Source organism: Rhodofomes roseus (assembly GCF_022264815.1).
Source record: "Rhodofomes roseus strain CIRM-BRFM 1785 chromosome Unknown C8Q71scaffold_1, whole genome shotgun sequence".
Lineage (NCBI taxonomy): Eukaryota > Fungi > Basidiomycota > Agaricomycetes > Polyporales > Fomitopsidaceae > Rhodofomes > Rhodofomes roseus.
In genome coordinates, this window is record NW_025952957.1 from 1,965,018 (window position 1) to 1,985,319 (window position 20,302).

A 20,302-nucleotide genomic window follows, 5' to 3' on the forward strand; every position below is an offset into this window, starting at 1 on the left:
AGCTGCCGGTGGGGACTACTTCTCGCATATGCCTGTAGTGCCGTTCCCGCATCCACAGAGGGCTGCACCTCTGCTGAGACATGCCCAGTCGTCCCCACCCCCCATTCTTCACAGACCGCATCTGAGCCAGTCACCAATACATCCAAAAGCCGCGCACTCATTCCCCGCCCCAACACCCGCACCTCGCCATATTGCCCCTTATCCCTACGCACGACCCGCACCTACACCGGTACCTTCCCCTTATGCCACTCCCCACGCCCACCATACGCTTCCGACAGCCTCTAAACACCGTCACGTTGATTCCGCGCCTCACATTACGCCATACCCGACATTGAGCTCACCCAAGCCCGATCTGCCTCTGAAGCCCTCTGAGGACGAGGGGCTCAGACAGGCTGTACAGGCTTCGCTTCAGGAGTCCCGTACACCCTCTCGCTATGACGAGGACGCGGCGCTCGCCCAGGCATTGAAGCAGTCCCTCGTGGATGTCGGACGACCCCCTTCCCCGCCTCGGCGTCCGCCCTCCTCGATCGCGCCTTCTTCTAGCGGACATAGTACGGTCAGTAGCTCTGCTGCGTCTTCATCGCGAATGGCTTCCCCGTTCGCGTCGCCGCGCCCCTCGTCATCAGTCCCTCATCTGGCTTTCTTCCCTGGACACCGTTCACGCGGAAGCTCTGCAGCTGCAACGCCTCTCACATCACCTAACCCGGGAACGCCGGGGAGCACGTTCGATACAGCACAGGCGCTACGTATGCGCTCGACCTCGATTGAGACAGTTTTACCGAAGGACGTTCGCCAACGGAGTGAAAACGCGAACAGGGCGAAGGCGCTCCCTCATTCGGCGCCCCCTACAGAGCGAATACCTCATGCGTCCCCTGGAGGCCAGCAGCATTCGTCGCATCGTACGGCGCGTTCGAAGTCTGACCTCGGGCACTTGCCGCAGAATGGCCGACGCCTCTCGGTGGCCGTGGGGCCACCCATAAGAGAAGCACCGAGGGCGGGCGAGCCCAACCTGACACCTATCATGGACACACCTGTAGTCCAATCACCTTCGCCGCGGAGGGAGGAAGCGGAGGTCGCGCCCCCGAGTTATACATCCTCGCACTCGTTCAGTGAGAACGTCGATGAGAAGCATGCACCGCTGTCGGCTGTGTCGGCGAACGAGTCGGATTCGAGTTGTATGTCTAGTGCGCATCAGCAGCTCATACCACAAGAGCTGCTCGCCGGAATCTGTACGCACCTTCCTTCTGTGATTCTTACGATAGCTTACATGCTTTCCGAACAGCTATGGGCTTTGGTACGGCGCCCATCATCTCGGCCGACGTCCCCTACAAGGGTGCAATACCTACCCTCATATCTCTTCCGAACGCGGATAAGTCGCCATTTTATATCCAAGCTCCCAATTGGCGCAGCTTGCTCAAGTTCATGGCACGCCTGCCGGCGACGCGCGTCGAGCCGTCCATTGATGTGCTCAAGAAGATCAAGGGCGAAGCGACGCTGCGGATTATTGTGTCATTCGTCAAGGTAAGTCCGACCCGCGACCCAGACCTTCGTGGAGCGAAATTAGTACTGATACACGTCTGGGGATAGGTGCATAGCACGTCGTCGCAGTGGCTCACAGCGGTGTACATGTCCATCGACGTGCCCGTGCCAGTGAACACGCCCAACGCGGTGCGCTTCCGGAATGGCGACTCCACGGTGCTTCCGTGGTCGTACACGATATGCCCACTGCCCGCTGTGCTACGGGATGGTGCAGATGCGCCCATATCGAAGTACTACACCATCCCGAGCGTCCCAGGGAACCTCTACCCCACACTCCCGACGACGTTCCCCGGCCTCGCGATGTACCTCGCCTCGGCGCTCGAGCTCGCGCGCAGCGGCCCAGCCGAAGGTTATCCCGGGTTGCGTCGGCTCTCGAAGCTCGTCGACACGTTGTATCCCGAGGACCGGAGCGAGATGGACGCGGACGAGAAGCCGGGGATGCGCCAGAAGCTGAAGAACTTTGTCGGCCTGGGGAGCAAGCCGCAGAGGAGCAGGAACGCGGAGATGTATGACCTGGTTACGCCGTTCGTTCCAGACGACTATGGGCGGTGATGGCTGATGAACTATGGTACGATACCACTGCTCACCGACCTCGTGCCGACATCGTGGTGTCGAGGAACTGGGTGTGACGGTGATGATTTTGAGGTATTGGTCTTCTTGTTGTAGCAGCTAGGATCATATAATTTATCTTACAGCTTTGGCCTTGTCGTTCGCTCTGTAGCTTTCACTGACATTGTACATGTAGTATCATATATCTGATCCTCATCCTGAATGACATGCTCCTTGAGAGCAATGTGCGCCAGTCAGGGCCGACGTGCGTGTTCGGGACCGCGCGGACGCGAATCTTATCTGATAAAGAAAGAGCCGTGCCGTGGATGATCGTAATGCTCGATCATTCCACTGGCTGCGCCTCGGCAGCTTACTGGCAGCTATCCTTGCCCTGACAAACGCCTCCCTATTTATTAGATGGGCCTCCATACTCTCTGAGCATCCACATCCCCCGCGCCTCGCTAGGAACACCACAGACATGAGCACTCTCCGCAAGCTCAAGGCGTACATCGTCGGCGGCGTCGGCGTAGACCACGGCGCCGAGCTCAAGGCCGCCGACATCCCAGTGTCCGAGGTGGACTGCCGCGGGTGCGCGAACCCCTGCGATGAAGGTGCGTCGCGCAGCCGCGCGGAGGGCATCTGTTGACCGGCGCAGGACACGACGAATATCCACCAAGGTTCGATGTGGACATGGAAACAGAAATGCTCGGTTCCATGAAGCCGTACGCCATGCAGGTGCGTCTCGCCGCCTAGTGTGATCTGCGCTCAGAGATGTTCATGGGTGTCCTGCGCAGGTTGTGATCTCTACGGGAAAGTCGGATTGGGAGAAGGAGGTGACGGATGCGTCGGGCACGCTCGCTGCGTATGTCGACGCCGCCCGGGGCGAGTCCAAGCCCCCAAAGGACAAGAGTGCCAACAGCGCACCAGCGGCGAACGGCGTGGGCGGCCTCCCGGGCGTGTACAAGTCCACGGAGACCTCGAAGGTCACCATCCTGAACGGGAGCCACAGGACCGTCAGCGACGACGCGACGCACGAGACGGTCCTGGTGTTCCCGCAGTACAAGGTCGTGGCGGACGTTGAAAGCTCGGCCGACGGTGCGAAGAAGCTCTTGCACTCGCTCAAGAATGCGAAGGAGAGCGAGGGACTGAAGACCTATGTGCTGCCTTACGCTTCCGTGGTCATGCTATGTCAGTCCGCTCTGCCTCGGCCATGCGGACGAAAGCTGAACCACGTTTCACGCAGGCTCGCACAAGCGGAGGGACAACCGCTGCGCCATCGCTGCACCCAAGCTCGAGCACACCTTCACGGCGGCGCTCGAGCGCGAGGGTTGGGAAGTCCACACCCAGGTCGAGGACCCCTCGCTGTCCGGCCCTCCCCTCGAGGAGTTCGCCGGCTCGGAAGAGGAGCTGAACGCCGAGATAGAGAAGCGGCTGAAGGCCTCCGCGGAGTCGAAGCGCGTTCTCGTCATCCGCAACTCGCACATGGGCGGGCACAAGTTCGCGGGGAACGTCATTGTGTGTCTCGCAATTCAATCGCTCGAAGGCATGTTGCAATAAACTGACGTATCTTTTTCAGATCAACACACCCCAGGGTGCCTGTGTGTGGTATGGGCGCGTCACGCCGCACGAGGTGGACGCGATAGTGAAGGAAACGGTAATGGGAGGGAAGGTTTTGCCTCCGCTCCTCCGCGGAGGACTCAACATTTCGCGCCCTGGTCACGCGAGTTTGCATGATTGGTAGAGACACCTGTTATACGCGCTACGCCTGTTGCATCTATGGTATCACTATGTCTGCGGTTTGTCATATGCGCGCTCAACGTTAGGGTCCGTATGGTGACTGGACGACTGGTTTGAGGTAAGATCTATCACGCTGACTCAAGGGCCGCACACAGCTGTCTACATTGTCATCATCTCATAATATTGACTCATTAATGTCTAGGCTGTCAGATACACCAGGAGGCCAACATACACCAGTTCTCAACAGGTTATACGAGACGCTTCCAAATACTCTTCGGAAGCACCGTGTCTCCTCGCACGTTCACGGGTGGTATTCGCCATCGCCATCGTCCACGTCCATCTTCATCCTCTTCCGCCGCTCCGACCCGCCCGTCACGCCGTGTGTCACGCGCATATGGCGCTTGAGCAGGTCCTGGCGCGCGAAGCTCCTGTGCTGCACGGGTGCACAAATCGAGCACTCGAATGGCTTCGTCCCGTCGTGGCTCGCCTCGTGCCGCTTGCACTCGTTCTTGCGCAGGAAGCGCATCCCGCTACAAACGGTTACGTGTACCAGTCAGCCTCACACAAAGGGACTTATCGATAAGGCACATACCACCGCCCACAGCAAAACGGCCGATGCTCGACGTGCGAGCCGACGTGTACCAGGATGTGGTCCCTCCGCTTGTTGCGCTGCGAACACCCCTTCACGTAGCACCGCCACTCGTCGATGAGCACGCCGTCCTCCGAGAGCCGCCCCGCGAACGCCTGCAGCCACACCTTGTCGATGTCTACGCCGAAGTTGTGCTGCCGGTACTTCTCCGCGCGCTGCCGGAGCTCCTCCAGCTCGACGCCCATGTGCGCGTTGCAGATGGGGCTCTGCGGGTGCGTGACGCAGGCGCCGGCGTTGTGGGTGTCGAAGAGGATCGGCGAGGCATGGGCTTGGGTTTGCTGAACCGGGACGGGCGCAGGCGGTTGACAATCGAGGAGCGGTGTGCGGTGCACCTGGGGCTGCTGGAGGGCGGTTAGACTTGAAGGAAAGAATGCATACGGAGCGTAGTTGAGGCTTGCGAAACCATATTGCGCGGGTTGGATGCTCTCTTGAGGTAGTGCGGGCTTGGGAGGCGGGGCAGTAACAGGCGGCGCCAGAGTAGAGGGGGCGAAGGGAAAGTTGGTGGGTTGAGGAATGATAGGCGGAGGGATGCCTGGCGGGGGAAAGAGACATGCGAGAGCCTCCCGAGGCTCAGGGAGGCTTGAGGAGGGAGGCTTGTATTCCCCATGGTTCGCCCCAGTGATGACGCCGACGATGGCCTGGACCGCCTCGTCGGTGAAGCCAGTGATCGCTCCAGAGTCGGTGGTTGGCAGCTTGTCCTGCTCGGGCGCCACAACGTCCGGACGTCCAGACAGCTCCGCCACGTCTTGCTCCTCTTCTGTCTTGACCGCCAGTCCATGTCCGCTCGTCAGCTCAGCAGGGTTGATATAGACCTCAGGGGCATCGTGTGCGGTGGGGATCCTGCGCAGGTTGACGTCCGCGTAGAGGCCGACGACAGCCTCTTGCTGCTTGACAAAGACATCCTGACCGAGACCCAGCAGCGGCGAGTCAAAGTCGAGCAGAGCACGAAGAGGGTCCCTGACACAGCCGGAGCTTGCGGCGTGGCTGTCTTGTACGCTGGCGAGGGAGCTGCTGGAGAGGAAGAGCGCCGCCTTGACAGGGCTGCTGGTGGCGCTGACTTCTGCGCTGCTTGGGTAGAACAGCGACGTGTTGACGAGCGTGTCCTCGACGCTGCTCTCCGAGCCGCTAGAGTAGAAGAGCGGGACGTCGCCCCAAAATGCCCCCGTGCCGAGTGCAGGGCTGCTGGGGTACAGCAGAGACGGCGTGGCGGACCCGGGGAAGAATCCTAGAGAGTCCTCGAGAGTGATCACGTCGTCCTGAGCGTCTTCTCGTGTAAGCAGAACGTCCTTCGCGGTTTGGGTGCAGCTAGGACCGAATTCGTTGCCTCCAGTAGGCGCGGCATAAGGCTCAGTGAGCATTTCCAACAGTCCACCAGGAAGAGGGGAGCACAGTTGACCAAGGCTGTCGAGAGTGAACTCTTCATGCTTCACAGTAGGACGCGCATGTTGGGCGGCGAGTCCGTCGCACTGGATTCCGAGACCTGTGGAACCAGGTTCAGGTCGAAACGCGAAGTAGCCATCAGCTTCCTGAGGGACAGCGGCATTGGGCGTCGCTGCGTTCGACTGGAAGTCATCATGAGAGCCAGAAGTCGCGGATAGCAGAGGCCTCCGGAAGTCGACGAAAGGCAGTCCAGTGCCAGAGGAAGAGCCGGAGGCGATATTGGTCGAGCAAGCCTGAACAGAGTAGGTGTATGAAGGCGCCGCCTGCGTCGCCCTAGCGTAGGGGTGTCGTAAGGTGAAGGAGTGTGTGGTAGTCGCATATGTGTAGTCCCGGCCATCCGTAGCAAAGCTGTAGTCGTAAGATCGCTTCATGATAGTCGTACAAGTCGTGTGGGTGGTAGATAGTCGTGATGCAGGATAGCCTGGAGGTAGGAATGTGTTTCCTAGCGAGACAGTAGAAATGAGCGATAGGATGTTTGCGACTCAATGACCGGGCATTAAGCGGGAGGTAGCGTAGAGTATGGTTGGCAGAACCAGGTCGCATCCCGCCTGAAGTCAACCCAGCGGTACGCCCACGTGACGCCCATATCCTCCGCCCGTTCCCCGAATCCGTACTCTACCGCCAACACCATGCTCAGGCTTCCTCTCCGGCGCCCTCCCATCCGCCTATGCTCCCCGCCCCCTCGGAGTATCCAGTTCCAGATTCGCTACGCCCATGCTGAACCGGGTGACCCTGCGTACAAACCACTGCCCGGCGCCTCCGTAGAGTTGATCAAGTACCGCGCGACTCTCGTAGGCATATGGTTTGCCATGGTCGGGCTTGGGGCGGTCACGTACTTCTTCCTTCCGGACAGGTCCAAGGCTGCTCCTGACCGCCGTGACGTACTCTTGTCGCCGCGACGCTTCGCCCCCGCGACACTAACCTACATTAAAGAGTGCCCGGATCCAGACACGCGCCTCATCACATTGACCTTGCCTCCTCAGGCTGTCCCGAACGGCGACGACTCCATCTACAACCCCATCTGGTCTGTGTATATCAAGGACGATGACATCCAGGTCGAGCGTCCGTACACGCCGCTGGAGGGCGTCGATGAGCGGGGCCGGATGAAGTTCTGGATCAAGAAGTACGACAAGGGTGAGGTCGGGCGGTGGCTGCACTCGAAGAAGATGGGGAACAGGATTGAGCTGAGAGGGCCCTTGAGCACATGGCTATGGGATGATAACAAATGGGACGAGGTCGTCATGGTGCGTCTACTGCACGTTTCGGTCCCGGGACATTCGTCGGCTGAGCCGCTGCAAGATCTCAGGAGGAACGGGCATAACACCGTTCTACCAGCTGCTGCACGCGAAGCTGCTCAAGGACCCCTCAAAAGTACCAACAAAGACTCGCTTTACATTACTCCATGCGTCGCGCAAGCCGGTCGAACTCCCGCCGCCGGATATACTCGACCCTCTACTCTCTGCGAGCAAGGCGCACCCGGACCGACTGCGACTATCCCTTTTCGTCGACTCCTCCGAGGGACCTACGCATCCGTCCGTTGGTTCGAATGACGTCCAAGTGGGGAGGATCAACGACCTCGCGATAGCACGCGCCGTCGGTTCCGACAACAGTTCCTGGTGGCGATCCCTGCTGGGGATCGGCTCTCGGCCGGATTCGCGGGACCTCAGCGACAAGAAAATCCTCTTCCTGCTCTGTGGGCCCGAACCGTACGTCGTCACGATCGATTTGGAGAAGCACAAACTGACTTCATGGTTCCTTAGAATGATTACGGCAATTGCGGGGCCGTATGGTCGGAACTTCTCGCAGGGCGCTGTCGGAGGTGTGCTGGGCGAGCTGGGATATAAGGGCCACCAAGTGTGGAAGATGTAGAGTTATCACGCTGGGGTTTGCGAAGTGCTCAGTCCGAGAACGTTTGGTCATGTCGAGCGTCGACCGCGAGGCTGGCCTTGCTTTCATTAGACTTTAACATTCTGGTATGAGTATGGAATCACGCACAAGGAGCATCGCCTCTCTGTACGCTAAGTCTGACGGTACGTTGCATCAGCATCGTCCACCGGGTGTATAGCAAGAGGCAGCCAAGGCAGTCTTTCGCCAGGCGCAGCCACCCGGGGAGCCGGAGCGCGGGGATGCGTGACCCCGATGACGTGACGTCGCGCCGCGGGTGACCGATCCAATGAGTCGATCGTCCAGGATTATTTGACTGTTTCCCGACTGAGTAAGCAGCCCGTCCCACTACATCCTTGCCCCGAGCAGTCTCATAAATCCCCACACCGTCGACGATACCCCTTATCCTCGCAATCCCGCTCATCCCAAAACATGGCCCCCACAGCAATCTACGACGCCCCCGTAGTCCCGCAGGGCCAGCCCGTCGTCGCAGCAGTGCCCATCAAGGGGCCTGCGCTCGCCATCGGTTCTCCAGCGACGGCCGAAGACGGGAGATACCAGTCACTCATCACGAGCTTGCAGGAGACACGGCAGGTTGAGAAGTACATGGTAGACAGGCTCGTAGATGGAGGTAAGCAGATCAAGCTACAAGCAGCGTATATTGGTTAAGGTCTAGAGCTGACATATTGCTGCGTCGTCATTGGCAGCCACGACCCTGACGCCCTCGACCTTCGCCTCCGTCCATGTCGCGCTCTCACCACCAGAGTACGAAGCCCTCGCACCGCGTCTGTCCACGCTCCTCGCGCAGCTGCTTACAGGGCTTGAGCCCCTGGGAACGCTGCACATCCTCCACCTCGGCGACAAGCTTCCCTCTCTCCCATCCGAACTCACGCTCTCCGGCTTCAAGATCCTCGCACCCCTCGCTGAGGGCACCCTCGTTGCACAAAAGCCCGCGCACACAGCCGCAGCTCCCCTGAAATCAGCACCGGCAGCCGCGCTTCCGCTCCGCCGGAAGGCCGCCGATCCGGAGCGCAAGGCCTCGAAGAAGGCATTGTGGACGCTGAACGCACCCTCGACGCCGACCATCGACGCCGAGAGCCTGTTGACCGCCGAGGACCGCGAGCGGCCGGAGGTGTGCCCGCCTGTGACGGCGGGTGCTCCGCGCAGGAAGAAGGCGTGCAAGAACTGCACGTGCGGACTCGCGGAGCTCGAGGCGGATGAGCTTCAGAAGAGCAAGGTCGTGCTGCTGGACGGCGCGGAGAGTGGACAGACGATAGAGGTGGCGCAGAGTGAGAAGGAGAGGCTGATCGCTGCTGCTGCGGCCGCCCCGAAGGCGACGAGCAGCTGTGGTAGCTGCTACCTGGGCGATGCCTTCCGGTGTTCGGGGTGCCCTTACAGAGGTGTGTCTCATCGATCTGTTATACGCCGACTTGTCTCATGGTTCCCCCAGGTCTGCCTGCATTCAAGCCTGGAGAGAAAGTTGAGATTGACCTCGGAATGGATGACATTTAGAGTGCTGACGGACTGTACATCATGTTTTACTGGCACCTATGTATCCTTTAATATAGATTTTTCCTAATCCTTGACGGATGATTATGCTCTCAGGGGACTGTCGCCTCGCTCAGTTTGAACGACTGGAATTGCTATGCCTAAGACCAAGGTCCGAGTTGCTGTACGTTTAGTTGTACCATTGAGTCTAACTTGGTCCGTCGCGCCTCAATATGAGATCACGTGGGTCGTATTTTTCGCGTCTGGACTGTGCGCACTGCGCGTCAGAGTCCGAGTCGCAGGCTGAGGAGCTCGAGCTTCTTGAACGAGTAATCATAAGTACTCCTGGTATCCACACGCGTTTCTAGTGCTTCGCCAACCTCCCAGTCTCATCCTTCGTCGAGCCCTTCTCAAAAGTATCTTCCAGACGTGCAGTCATGTCTGCACAACCCGAGGCATCTAGCAGCACCCTCCCGAACCCCCAGCCGCCTCTCTGCTCCGTCTGTCATGACAAACCGGCGATTTACACCTGCCCGCGATGCTCAATGCGAACATGCACCATGTCATGCTCCAACCAACACAAGACGCTAGGCGTAGGGTGCTCCGGCGTGCGCAACAAAGCCGCGTATGTGCCGATGAACGAGTACGGGTACATGTCGCTCATGAGTGACTACACCTTCCTCGAGGAGATGGGGCGGAAAGTCGGCGACTGCGGGCGCGAGATCGTACAGGGCGGATTCACGGCGAACGCTGCGGGCGCGGGACGTGGCAGGATTGCTACGAGCATGCGAGGCGGAAGAGGGAGAGGACGGGGGAGAGGGGCCGGGGCAGCGGGGGGCAAGACGCGGTCGAAGAGGGACGTGCTGAAGATGCAGCTGGACTTCCGGGACATCGAGATGGAGATGCTTCCCAACGGTATGGAGAGGCGGATCCTCAACCAGTCGACGTGGGATTTCAAGTACGCATCCGCCCTCTGTTATATCTACTCGCTAAACCGTGATATATATTTCATCCACACTATCGTACCTGCAGAAATCGCACTGCGCTGCTCACCATCGAACTAAGATTCCATCCTCCGCCCGACCCACTCCAGCCCTCTTCACACCAGACTCGCCAGCCGTTCTCTCTCTTGACACACCGTAACGCGCTCGAGAAACCGCTCCTAGAGGCCATGCGTGCGCAGGTCGCGGAGCGCAAAAAGTCCAAGAAGGGCGACCCGTTTCCGAAGTGGATCAGTCCTCTCGTCTTCCCTGACCCAGACGACCCCGATGGCTTCACCATGCCCGTATGCGTCATGCGCACTCCGCTCGACCCTCTAGCATCGTTGAAGTCGCGTCCAGAAAGCGTCGGCCCACGCCCAGGGCACGTACGCTGCGAAGCATACTACAAGCTCGACCCAACGAATACCATCGGTGTCAACCTGAAGCACAAGAACTTCGTGGAGTTTCCGACGATCGAGATATGGGAGGACGGGTCTTTCCGGGGGACGATAGTGGACGACCAAGGGAGTGTCCAGCGGGAAGCAGAGGAGCCTCTGCGGAAGAGACGAAAGTTGAGCGTACGGGAAGGCAAGAGGGCTATCCACGGTCTGCTAGGAGGGTACGGGAGCGACGAGGAAGGCGAAGAGACGGAAGAGAAGAACGTGCTTGACTTGCTCGGAGGATACGCTGGGAGCGACGATGAGGAAACGGGCCAAGCTGCAGACGGCCCGTCACAAGCTAGTGGCCCTGGTCTTGACGAGGAGGACGACGGGTTGTGCGATGAAGACGCAGAGGGCGAGACAGACGATGAATACGAAGCGGCTCCGGAAGACCTCGCCGTTCTCCTGGAGCAGCTCCGCCAGGCAGGCGCGCTTCGAGACCCAGGTGCGGATGGACGTCTGACAGGGATGGGCGAGGGTGATGAGGAGCAGGTGGACTGGGGCGAGTCTGGGGATGAGCATGAAGACATTGATACATAGCTTATTTCTTGACCACTTCGCTTCGGCAGCGGCAATTGACTCTTCAAACGTCTTTGCGCCGGAGATCGAGGAGACCCTTCATGAGAAGCTGGATCTCTAGGACAGCCTCTATATATCTACTGAGCGGCGTTTCTTGACTGTTGCGCACTGGTGCTGCCGTCCGGACCTCGACCTCCCATAGGGCATCCGGGTGTGCGGGAATGGGCTTCTGCGTCTTCGGATCGACCTGTGAGACAGCGCTGAGGAACGGCATGTAGTTACGACTCAGCTCCTTGAACGCACCTGTTCTTGTTGGAACATCTGAATGAGGAGGGGACCTCGCCGGAAGACGTATCCGCGCTTGAATATCTGCGAGCGACGCCTGTGGCAGAGGGCTTAAGCGTCGAAGGCACACCACAGATGCACGCAAGGACATACACGTATCCGAGAGCGGACGCGAAATGAAGAGCGTTGCCGACCACTTGACAAATAGCCCAAGGGCGCACCGTGGCCTCAGGGTGCACACGGGACGACTCTGGCTTCAAGTACGAATACAGAATCCTGAGAAGGCACGACGCATGGCATCTTGAGAACTTTGATGACTGTAGAGGACGGTGTGCACTCACCATTTTGCATCCTGCTCAAGCAAGTCCTTGCGAGCTCTGAGCAACGGAGGCTCCTGTCCTTGATCTCGGTGAGCCGGTGGGTCGTTCGTGAAACGCATCTGCTCGAAGACAATCTCTCGAGCATGCATGGGGTGTGCAGACTCGCTATGGAGCGTGATGCGGTTCATAACAGCTAAACAGGGCCACAAGCAGTCAGCCTAGGGGTTTCCGACGCGAGAAGGGCACTCGCCTGAGAGATCCTGAGGGTAGAACTCTCCGAAGAGCGCGACCTCGTAGTAGTGGGAGGACATGGTGGTTTGTAACGTCCAGCGTGAACGACCAGTTGTTCTGAACGATGTGTGCTAACTCGCAAAGCCAACGATACGACCAAGATGCGACGGTAGTTCGAACTTCAGCGGATCTCGATCGTCCGATCCTCAACTGACGCGTCGACACACGATCACATGGACGCGTTCGTAAAAACACTTCTGGCAGCAGATTATGACGACTTTCGACGAGCAGGATGTTTGATTACAAGAGTGGCTACTATGACCATCCGACACTACCAATACCGTCGCACCACTAGTCCAAGGACAAAGAACCCGAGCATGACCAAAGGGCAACATACGCAAGGAAATAACAATGAGTATCAAGGGGAGAACTGCCGTGTAGTGACAAGATCAACAACCAACACACAGCGCGCATGCAGGACAGCTATTAGGTCGCCCCTTCCACCGGGTTCGGAGGCTGGTCCATCGCAGGCATGGGCGGGCCCACCATGGGATCGCCTGGATTTGGCGGTGCCATCATCCCACTGCGCACTCTGAACAGCATCATCCTGTACCACTCCTGATCCGCCCCTGCTTTTTCCTGGTCTTCTGTGAGGCGCTGCAGGCTTGTGAGCTCCTTCAGCCATGCAGCCTGCCAGTTCACGTTCCCATGCTCATCAAGCTCGAAGCGTTCGTCGGGCGTGAAAAGCGGCGGCATGGGTGGGTAGCGAATGCCACCAGGTGGTGGAGGCGGCAACAACCCAAAGTTAGGGTCGAAGCTAGATATAGAAGTGAGCAGGATGCAGACACGGTGATAGAGCGGACGTACCCATATTGGTGTTGGACGAACGGGGCGTTCGACGGGGGAGGTGGTAGAGGAGGTGTTGTGCTTGGCCCAGCCTCAACGGGACGCATAGGCTGGGCGGCGAAGGCTGGGTCACTGAACGCGGCCTCCTCCGATGGATGGTAGTCAATGTCCTCCTCGTCGACACGATGTGACCGGCCCTTGCCCTTGCCCCCCTTCTTCTTTCGCACGCGGTGGACTCCAGTCCGGGGGTCGACGTTGTCGTTGACTATCCAGTACGAGCCCTTGCCGCGGTCGGTCAGCGGCCGAGGCACTTTCTCGAAGCATGGGTTGAGAGACAGGTTGTGGCGGACGGAGTTCTTCCATCCTGGCGGCGCTGATCTGAAGTATGGAAACTGCAAACCACTGAGCACGAGTCTACTGCACAAGACGCGCGGGACTCACTCTCGACTCGATGGCATAGTAGATATCCTCTAGCAAGAGCTTCTGATTTGGCGAGCCCTTAATCGCGTAGCTGGCCAAACAAGGAGTGAGCCACCGCTTGTTTGGACCATGGCTACATGCCACAACAAACAATGTCGACCGGGCTACTTACCGTATGAGGGTCGAATATGGGTAGAACGGCTTGCTCCCTGGCGGACCGTCGCGCAGCGAATCGAGGTTGAGCGGCAGGCCTCCCGTAATGTCGCCCTGGTTCTCGGGGTAGTACGACGGGTGTTGCATGGGTGCGCCCGCCTGCATCATTTCTGGCGGAATGACCGTCTGTGGTGGCTGCTGAGCCATCATGGGGTGCTGCGTCGGTAGGTCCGACTGAGGGCGAGTGGCGAGGGCGGGCGGGGGCGAGGCAGGGAGGGGGAAGACGGCGGAGAGCAGACTCAGGCTGCGAGACGAACCAACGGGCGTTGCTTATGTCATCCATGCGAAGTGATCTCAGGGACGCACGGGCCATGTCCCCAGAATGGCCGCCGACGCGGGTGCGCACAGCGAGGACAGCATGGCCTGCGTGCGTTGCGCGTGCCGACGCTGGCGGCGACGATGAGGTCGGTGCGGATGCGTCGGTGCGCTGTTGTAACTTGTTGTCCCCTGCAAAACACCCTCATACATGGTCCAAATTGCTGAAAACCGGGGAAAACAAATTTGTTCCCTACAAGCAGCTGCAAAGAGGAGACAAACAAAGGGGCCATCGTCCCCCTCGTCGCACACCCTGTCTGCAGCGCAATCTCGGCCTGCACTCGCGTTCTATGCTCAGTCAGGCCCTCGCTGGCATTCTCTGCGTATATACCAATTGTTCTTCCCGCCGAATGGACCAAACGTCTGACAGAATAGGCTTCATGGGCGCTGCTCCCGAGCTTCTAGGACCAGACTGCTCTTGCATCCAGACCGCGAACACCTCTCAAGATGTGCTTCGTGTCTCACCGCACACCATAGACCCTATTCCCGCCTGTGTTTCTGCCCAATATGAGTACTGGCACTTCTCCGAAGACGAATCACGCTATACGAGTGCGTCATGCGATCTGGCCACGGTGAAAGAGTTTACAAAACGGCCAGACTCGTGCGAACGTACGTGGAGAGCATCTTTACTCAATTCAATGGTCTCGATCTTCATCGTGTACATATAGACCGTCACCAAATGCGGCGCGACATGTATCCAGCCATTCTATCATGCGATTTGGAACCAGAGGAGTTCGGATGTCAGTTTGCCTTCGCGTCTACATCTTCGAATACGTCCCCTTGATACCACTTTTTCTCATGGTCATTCAGTGCCATCGCGCGAGGTTCGAGCAGGAGGTGATTCCTGTACCGCAGTCGCGAGGTTGTAACTAGAACGAGATACCCAATAGCATCACGACGACGTTCTGTGCACATCAACATTCGTCAAGTTGCAACTTGTATTGATCATGGCAAAAACATTGTTGATTATACACATACACTTGCTATAATAGAGTGGTATGTGTCACTAACTCACCATCCACCTTCGGGTTGCTAGCTAGCACGCCTGAGATGGTCATTGACTGGAATGCATGACAATGCATGTTGGTAGCAAGACGTCATCATATGACCGACCTTGACCGACTCGGTGCTCCCCGCCCACCTGCCGTCGTCGCTGTGAAGTCGGGTTTCACAGGGTATTCGAAGCATACTGACCTGGCCTACAAGAATAAAGCGTACCTACCGTGCAGCCAAGCTCTGCTCACACCAATGCGATCTACATCCAGTCGGGACGCTCACGTGACGAAAATGACCATCCTCTGCCGCTGGTTGTAGCCGAGTGCTGCAGCGCACCTACCTCGACGAATGTCGACAGAGACACCCGCCAGCACCGATGGAACGCCGGCCCAGCGTACGATACGCCTTAATGTCCCGCCCCATGTCTACATTCTTCCGGGGGGTGCCTTCATTCTTGGGGGCATGATCGGGCTGCGGCGAGGCGCGCGGACGGCGTCCATGCAATTCCTGGCTGAAAATGCACACCGGCCGCCGACGACGGTGCAGGGGTGGTACTTTTACAACAAGACGAAGAACTACCGGGTGCTGATGGCGGGCCTCAAGGAGGCGGGGAGGGATGCAGCGCGGCTGACGGCGACGGTGGGAGTGTTTGTGGCGGTGAGCGAGGCGTGCGACTACCTGGGCGGGCTCTGGGGCGAGGTGCGAGAGGTGGCGTCGTCTGTGGCGGTTGCGGGTGCATTCGCCGGTGTTTGTGAGTGGCGGCAGCGTGGACCGTCGGATGTACGCTGACCATTGCTGTGCAGACCGACAGCCGTGGCGAGAGGCGCGGCGGACGCTGGCAGTGGGCCTGCTGACGGGGGCGGTGCTGCGGGGGCTGCGGGGGACGCGGGAGCGGCTGGGATTGGCGCGGGAGGGGCGGGAGGCGGGCGAGGAGTAGCGGGGCGGGTGCGATGGATGTAGATAGCACGCGGCTTACGGCAGACGGTGGCTGCGGGGAATGGGGTGCAAACATGAGCGCAGATGAAAAGTGGAGCGAGTCAGGAGGAAGCGCACCGGCTACGATGAGGGTGGTTGTTGGAGAACTTGTCCCGGCTCCCATGCCGTCCGTATCGCCCAGCTGCAGCGCTGCCCACATACCTCTATCAACGACCGCCACTACCACCAGCTCTGCTGCATCTTCAGCCCGTGCATTGTCGTCCGTTGCCCAGCGCACCATGCTCAAATTCTGGCCCTCCACCCCCGCAGATCTCACGCCAAAGGCAGGCCCAGACGGCAAGGAGCGCCGAAACCCCTTCGACTCTCTCAGCCACGACGACGTCCGTCTCCTCGCCCAGCACACCCAGCAGAGCCAGCAGCCCCAACCCTCCCCCGCATCGTCAGCGCCGTCATACCGTCATCACCTCCTGAACCCGCCCGCCCATCTCCTGTCCCCCTCCACCGGCGCTCCCCCAGGCTCGCCCGCAATCAACGCGCCCCCGTCCTACTTCCCCTCCGCCCCCTTGACTCCTGGTGGTTCGCATCCCGCAGCCCCGCCCACCACCGGCCTCTCGCTTCATGCGCCCGTCTTCAACATGCAACAGCCCCCGCCGTCCCGACGCCCCGGTGCATCCCGCCAACCGTCTGCGAACCCCTCGCCTACATCTTCGGTCTCTTCTACTCTCTCGTCAGGCACAAATGCTCCGGTAGCCCAGACGGCGAACGGCACTGCTGCCATGTCAGCCTCTGGCCCTTCCAAGGGCCAGATTCACGTCAAGCTCATCCAGGCGCGCGGTCTCAATGCACGCTCCTCACAATCCAGGCCGTATGTAGTCGTGCAGTTCGAGCAAAACGAGTTCGTCGGTCGCGATGCCATCGAGGAGACCGGGAAGGAAGCCAAAGGCATCGCGACCAATCTCTCCCGGCAGTCGTCGTCGACAGCCATCTCCGCTCTCACTGCCGTGACTAAGGCGAACCCGGGCAAAGATGGTTCCAAGTCGGGGTCACCTCCTTCAGCCAACGGCGGGGCCTCCAAGGCGGGCCTCAACGGGCTCTTCGGTTCGCGCGTATCGGCCGTGAATCCTGTCTGGAAACACGAGGTGTCCTTGTGCGTCGTCCGCCTGATCCCTACCCACCCTCATGCTGACCTCCAGGCAGCGATGTCACCTCGGATCTCTCTATGATCACCTTCAATGTATACGACCGTTCGGCAAGCGATCCAGGCTTTCTGGGAACAGTACAGATTAAGCCTGCGCTCGTACACGATCACACTGTTGACCAGTGGTACAAGTGAGTCTCGACCCTTCGTCGCCTCGTTTGCAGCGGCTGACAAAGCCCACCCTCTTCCCCCGCCTCTGCCATCCGCTACTGCGTATCGCCGGTGCATGATGCGTGTGCGACAGACTGCGGCCCTTCGAGAACGAGCCGGTGAGCGGGGAGATGCGCGTACAGATCACGTTCGAGGCGAACAAGGTAAGCACGATGATCCGCCGGGCGATCGACTCACTACTCACGCAACTGGCTTCCTTGCTTCTGTCCCCCCGCGTCACCCCGCGTCGCCCCACGCTTCGCTGCCACTCGACCCCGTGATCCGTAACGCGGTTGCGCCTGCCCCAACTTCCCACAGACGAAACGCGCCCTGACCCCGCGTGATTTCGACTTCCTCAAGCTCATCGGGCGCGGTACGTTTGGCCGTGTGTTCCAGGTTCGCAAGAAGGACACGAAGCGCATATATGCGATGAAGGTCCTCTCGAAACGCGAGATCCTGGCGAAGAAGGAGGTTGCACATACGCTCGGCGAGCGCAAGATCCTCCAGCGCTCTCTGGACTGTCCATTCCTGGTCGGGTTGAAATTCAGCTTCCAGACGGGCTCGGACCTCTACCTCGTGACCGATTTCAAGAGCGGAGGTGAGCTATTCTGGCACCTCCAACGTGAAACGCGGTTCAGTGAGGAGCGCGCGCGCTTCTACATCGCTGAGCTCATTCTCGCGCTTGAGCACCTGCACAAATATGATATTGTGTATCGGTATGTGGCAGCGGTCTTGTGACAAGTGGTGCCCGCTAATTGATTGGTGCGTAGGGATTTGAAACCGGAGAACATCCTACTGGACGCGACAGGGCACGTCGCATTATGCGATTTCGGCCTGTCGAAACCTGACTTGCGCTCCGACGAATTGACGAACACGTTCTGCGGTACGACGGAGTACCTCGCCCCCGAAGTCCTCCTAGACGAGCATGGATACTCGAAGCTGGTCGACTTCTGGAGTCTAGGTGTGCTGCTATTCGAGATGTGTTGTGGATGGAGTCCATTCTACGCGGAGGACACCCAGCAGATGTACAAGAACATCTGCTTTGGGAAGATTAGGTTCCCAAGGGGTGTCATCAACGAGGATGGGAAGCAATTCGTCAAAGGGGTAAGCAGTATCAACACTTGACGAGGCGCTGCTCCCTGCTCACATGCCTGATGTTTCACACAGTTGCTGAACCGGAATCCCAAGCACCGTCTCGGCGCCCAGCGTGACGCGGAGGAGCTGAAGGAGCACCCGTTTTTCAAGACCATTGATTGGAAGGCACTCGCGCTCAAGCAGGTCACGCCGCCGTTCAAGCCTGCCGTCGAGTCAGACGAGTCAGTCGCGAACTTCGACCCCGAGTTTACCTCTGCGGACGTGCGCGACGCGGGCCCCGATGAGATCATGGACCTCGACGAAGAAGACCCATCAGAGGATTGGGTTGCACTCTCGCAGAGCGTCTCCGCGGCGACGATGCACACGCCTAATGGCCCGCTCGGGAGCGACAAGCCGTCGGGCGTCGTGGTCGCGACGGTCGCGCCAGTCACTGCGCCTTCGGCCCCTCCAGCGCCGGCGGGGATCGAAATCCAGGGGCAGAGGAAGAAGAAGCGCGGCCCTGCGGGCAGCCCGTTGACGAGCAGTGTGCAGGAGAACTTTAGAGGCTTCACGTACCATGGCGAATCGGTCATTCCGGCTGCGGCAGGCATGCTTGCGGACGCAAGGGGCGGCGTGGAGGAGGATGCGGTGTCGCCGCAGGATGAGGATGTCAACACGGACGACGAGCTCGCCGACGAGCGGCCTGCGGGACGTTACGCGCGGAGAAGAGGCGACGACGAAGACCATTTGGAAGGCTTCGATGAGGACCTGCACTAGCGAACCCCACATCCCTCACAACCCAGCCTCTCTTCCTTTCCCTCTCCACATTGCGTCCCCCATCATTCATATCTTCCGACTGTTCCACTGCAAGCAACAAGTTATAATTGCAACACCACGAACATCACAATGTACCATATGGACCTCTTTACCACCATTTACCCTCCGCTTCCCCTTCCATATTACGCCCTTGCCTGCCCATGATGCTCGCTCGTAGACGCTCTGTTCCGGATTGCGAACTAGACGCGGCGGTGTGCACTGTGTATGCTTCCTGTGCTTTGTCGGATTGCTGGCTCATTTACAGCGTAACAAGTATGTCCCGGGCTCCCTGCATGTATTTTACGAAATCTTATGTAGTGTATTAATGTTGGAGACGAGAACACAGCAGATGACATTTTCGTGTTTTTTCGATGCGACCGAACGAGAGCGAGGGAAGAAGTCGATGGCGAGAAGGGTATGGTATCAATGCGAATTCATGTGAGCGTCCAGCTGCTGTCTGCGATTCATTGAGGCCTCTCGACGGACAATGGTGCGAAACTTCCTTGGCTCCAGTCTTCCTCATCGATGGTCATTCCAGGAGCGATCAGTGCGGTATTAGTGCGCCCGCCCAGCGGCAGGGTGCCTTCGGACAGGGAACGCATGCCGCCCCGCCTGGCTCCTGGGAGAGGCTTCGTGGGCCGGGTGGAATGATTCATGGGGGTACGCGAGGTGAGGGGGATACGTAGGTCGGTCGCCTCGCCCTCCAGATCGATATCGTCGTCCTCGAGCATATCCTCGTCCGCCTCCGCTGCGGTGAGCTTGCGCTTCACATTCGAGGACGCGTTGTGCGTGTGCGACGCGTAGGCCTCTCTGAGCGCGTCGTTTGCAGACTGGAATGACGCTGATCTGGTGAAGGGGAGTTTCGAGGCGATGCGGGGGCCGTTGTAGGCGCCGAGCGCGTAGGGAGCGTAGCCTTCGGTGACACCTGGTGGGGTTGTCGACGCATCGACGCGCTCAGGACAGAGTATCAGTCGCCATTGAGCGCGTACCCACTCTTTCTGACCCGGGAGGCCGTGTTCCTCAGGCGTGCGGCGAGCTCAGCATCGATGCTACGTGGTTCGAGTTGGAGTCATGGCTACGCGCCCTGTAGGTGGAGAGGACTTACCCATTGCTGGCTGTGGCAGGCTCACTCGCGCGCTGCTCTTCGGTCAGGACGCGTTTTGAGGGTAGAGACATGTTGTGAGGAGGAGGTTACGCGTGCGGTGTATGGGGAGCGGAGAGTCGCGACGCGCCCTAGTTCAATGAGGTATCACGTGTAGCGTGTCGTGGGACGTAAT

The 20,302-nt window shown here is 59.2% G+C and overlaps 12 protein-coding genes across 12 annotated transcripts; 8 read left to right on the top strand and 4 right to left on the bottom strand.

Moving 5' to 3' along the window:
* Window positions 1–1,284: 1,284 nt before the first annotated feature.
* C8Q71DRAFT_696527 (uncharacterized protein) lies at window positions 1,285–2,091 on the top strand (the record flags this gene model as incomplete). Its single annotated transcript, XM_047919919.1, has 2 exons — window positions 1,285–1,521; window positions 1,588–2,091. The coding sequence occupies 2 exons, from the start codon at window positions 1,285–1,287 to the stop codon at window positions 2,089–2,091; spliced, it is 741 nt and encodes a 246-aa protein (XP_047785006.1).
* A 338-nt stretch (window positions 2,092–2,429) lies between these two features.
* Window positions 2,430–3,905, top strand: C8Q71DRAFT_731724 (Sucrase/ferredoxin-like-domain-containing protein). The gene is made up of 5 exons (XM_047922202.1): window positions 2,430–2,699; window positions 2,744–2,823; window positions 2,883–3,276; window positions 3,332–3,603; window positions 3,665–3,905. Exons 1-5 carry the CDS (start codon window positions 2,567–2,569, stop codon window positions 3,827–3,829), a joined length of 1,044 nt encoding a protein of 347 aa, XP_047785007.1. The 5' UTR covers window positions 2,430–2,566; the 3' UTR covers window positions 3,830–3,905.
* An 80-nt stretch (window positions 3,906–3,985) lies between these two features.
* Window positions 3,986–6,550, bottom strand: C8Q71DRAFT_731726 (uncharacterized protein). Its single transcript, XM_047922203.1, has 2 exons — window positions 4,418–6,550; window positions 3,986–4,355 (listed from the first exon to the last, which is right to left on the bottom strand). Exons 1-2 carry the CDS (start codon window positions 6,283–6,285, stop codon window positions 4,127–4,129), a joined length of 2,097 nt encoding a protein of 698 aa, XP_047785008.1. The 5' UTR covers window positions 6,286–6,550; the 3' UTR covers window positions 3,986–4,126.
* Window positions 6,540–8,132, top strand: C8Q71DRAFT_731728 (ferredoxin reductase-like C-terminal NADP-linked domain-containing protein). The gene is made up of 3 exons (XM_047922204.1): window positions 6,540–7,158; window positions 7,214–7,620; window positions 7,675–8,132. The coding sequence occupies exons 1-3, from the start codon at window positions 6,544–6,546 to the stop codon at window positions 7,781–7,783; spliced, it is 1,131 nt and encodes a 376-aa protein (XP_047785009.1). The 5' UTR covers window positions 6,540–6,543; the 3' UTR covers window positions 7,784–8,132.
* On the top strand, window positions 8,133–9,402 carry C8Q71DRAFT_731732 (cytokine-induced anti-apoptosis inhibitor 1, Fe-S biogenesis-domain-containing protein). The gene is made up of 3 exons (XM_047922205.1): window positions 8,133–8,429; window positions 8,506–9,198; window positions 9,249–9,402. Exons 1-3 carry the CDS (start codon window positions 8,231–8,233, stop codon window positions 9,308–9,310), a joined length of 954 nt encoding a protein of 317 aa, XP_047785010.1. The 5' UTR covers window positions 8,133–8,230; the 3' UTR covers window positions 9,311–9,402.
* Window positions 9,403–9,723: 321 nt separating this feature from the next.
* Window positions 9,724–11,246, top strand: C8Q71DRAFT_697197 (uncharacterized protein; the record flags this gene model as incomplete). The annotated part of the gene is made up of 2 exons (XM_047919952.1): window positions 9,724–10,244; window positions 10,319–11,246. 2 exons carry the CDS (start codon window positions 9,724–9,726, stop codon window positions 11,244–11,246), a joined length of 1,449 nt encoding a protein of 482 aa, XP_047785011.1.
* A 21-nt stretch (window positions 11,247–11,267) lies between these two features.
* Window positions 11,268–12,241, bottom strand: C8Q71DRAFT_34884 (uncharacterized protein). The gene is made up of 5 exons (XM_047917981.1): window positions 12,081–12,241; window positions 11,852–12,023; window positions 11,664–11,786; window positions 11,529–11,607; window positions 11,268–11,472 (listed from the first exon to the last, which is right to left on the bottom strand). Exons 1-5 carry the CDS (start codon window positions 12,139–12,141, stop codon window positions 11,290–11,292), a joined length of 618 nt encoding a protein of 205 aa, XP_047785012.1. The 5' UTR covers window positions 12,142–12,241; the 3' UTR covers window positions 11,268–11,289.
* A 75-nt stretch (window positions 12,242–12,316) lies between these two features.
* C8Q71DRAFT_731739 (uncharacterized protein) lies at window positions 12,317–13,978 on the bottom strand. Its single transcript, XM_047922206.1, has 4 exons — window positions 13,500–13,978; window positions 13,349–13,418; window positions 12,929–13,299; window positions 12,317–12,878 (listed from the first exon to the last, which is right to left on the bottom strand). The coding sequence occupies exons 1-4, from the start codon at window positions 13,688–13,690 to the stop codon at window positions 12,548–12,550; spliced, it is 963 nt and encodes a 320-aa protein (XP_047785013.1). The 5' UTR covers window positions 13,691–13,978; the 3' UTR covers window positions 12,317–12,547.
* Window positions 13,979–14,009: 31 nt separating this feature from the next.
* Window positions 14,010–14,773, top strand: C8Q71DRAFT_731740 (uncharacterized protein). Its single transcript, XM_047922207.1, has 3 exons — window positions 14,010–14,464; window positions 14,524–14,595; window positions 14,666–14,773. Exons 1-3 carry the CDS (start codon window positions 14,146–14,148, stop codon window positions 14,722–14,724), a joined length of 450 nt encoding a protein of 149 aa, XP_047785014.1. The 5' UTR covers window positions 14,010–14,145; the 3' UTR covers window positions 14,725–14,773.
* A 2-nt stretch (window positions 14,774–14,775) lies between these two features.
* On the top strand, window positions 14,776–15,788 carry C8Q71DRAFT_866317 (uncharacterized protein; the record flags this gene model as incomplete). The annotated part of the gene is made up of 2 exons (XM_047928280.1): window positions 14,776–15,602; window positions 15,655–15,788. Exons 1-2 carry the CDS (start codon window positions 15,200–15,202, stop codon window positions 15,786–15,788), a joined length of 537 nt encoding a protein of 178 aa, XP_047785015.1. The 5' UTR covers window positions 14,776–15,199.
* Window positions 15,789–16,563: 775 nt separating this feature from the next.
* C8Q71DRAFT_697273 (serine/threonine protein kinase) lies at window positions 16,564–18,986 on the top strand (the record flags this gene model as incomplete). The annotated part of the gene is made up of 6 exons (XM_047919954.1): window positions 16,564–16,934; window positions 16,985–17,116; window positions 17,230–17,299; window positions 17,454–17,851; window positions 17,906–18,239; window positions 18,303–18,986. The coding sequence occupies 6 exons, from the start codon at window positions 16,564–16,566 to the stop codon at window positions 18,984–18,986; spliced, it is 1,989 nt and encodes a 662-aa protein (XP_047785016.1).
* A 168-nt stretch (window positions 18,987–19,154) lies between these two features.
* Window positions 19,155–20,301, bottom strand: C8Q71DRAFT_34921 (uncharacterized protein). The gene is made up of 3 exons (XM_047917988.1): window positions 20,131–20,301; window positions 20,019–20,074; window positions 19,155–19,950 (listed from the first exon to the last, which is right to left on the bottom strand). The coding sequence occupies exons 1-3, from the start codon at window positions 20,199–20,201 to the stop codon at window positions 19,490–19,492; spliced, it is 588 nt and encodes a 195-aa protein (XP_047785017.1). The 5' UTR covers window positions 20,202–20,301; the 3' UTR covers window positions 19,155–19,489.
* Between the last annotated feature and the right edge of the window lies 1 nt (window position 20,302).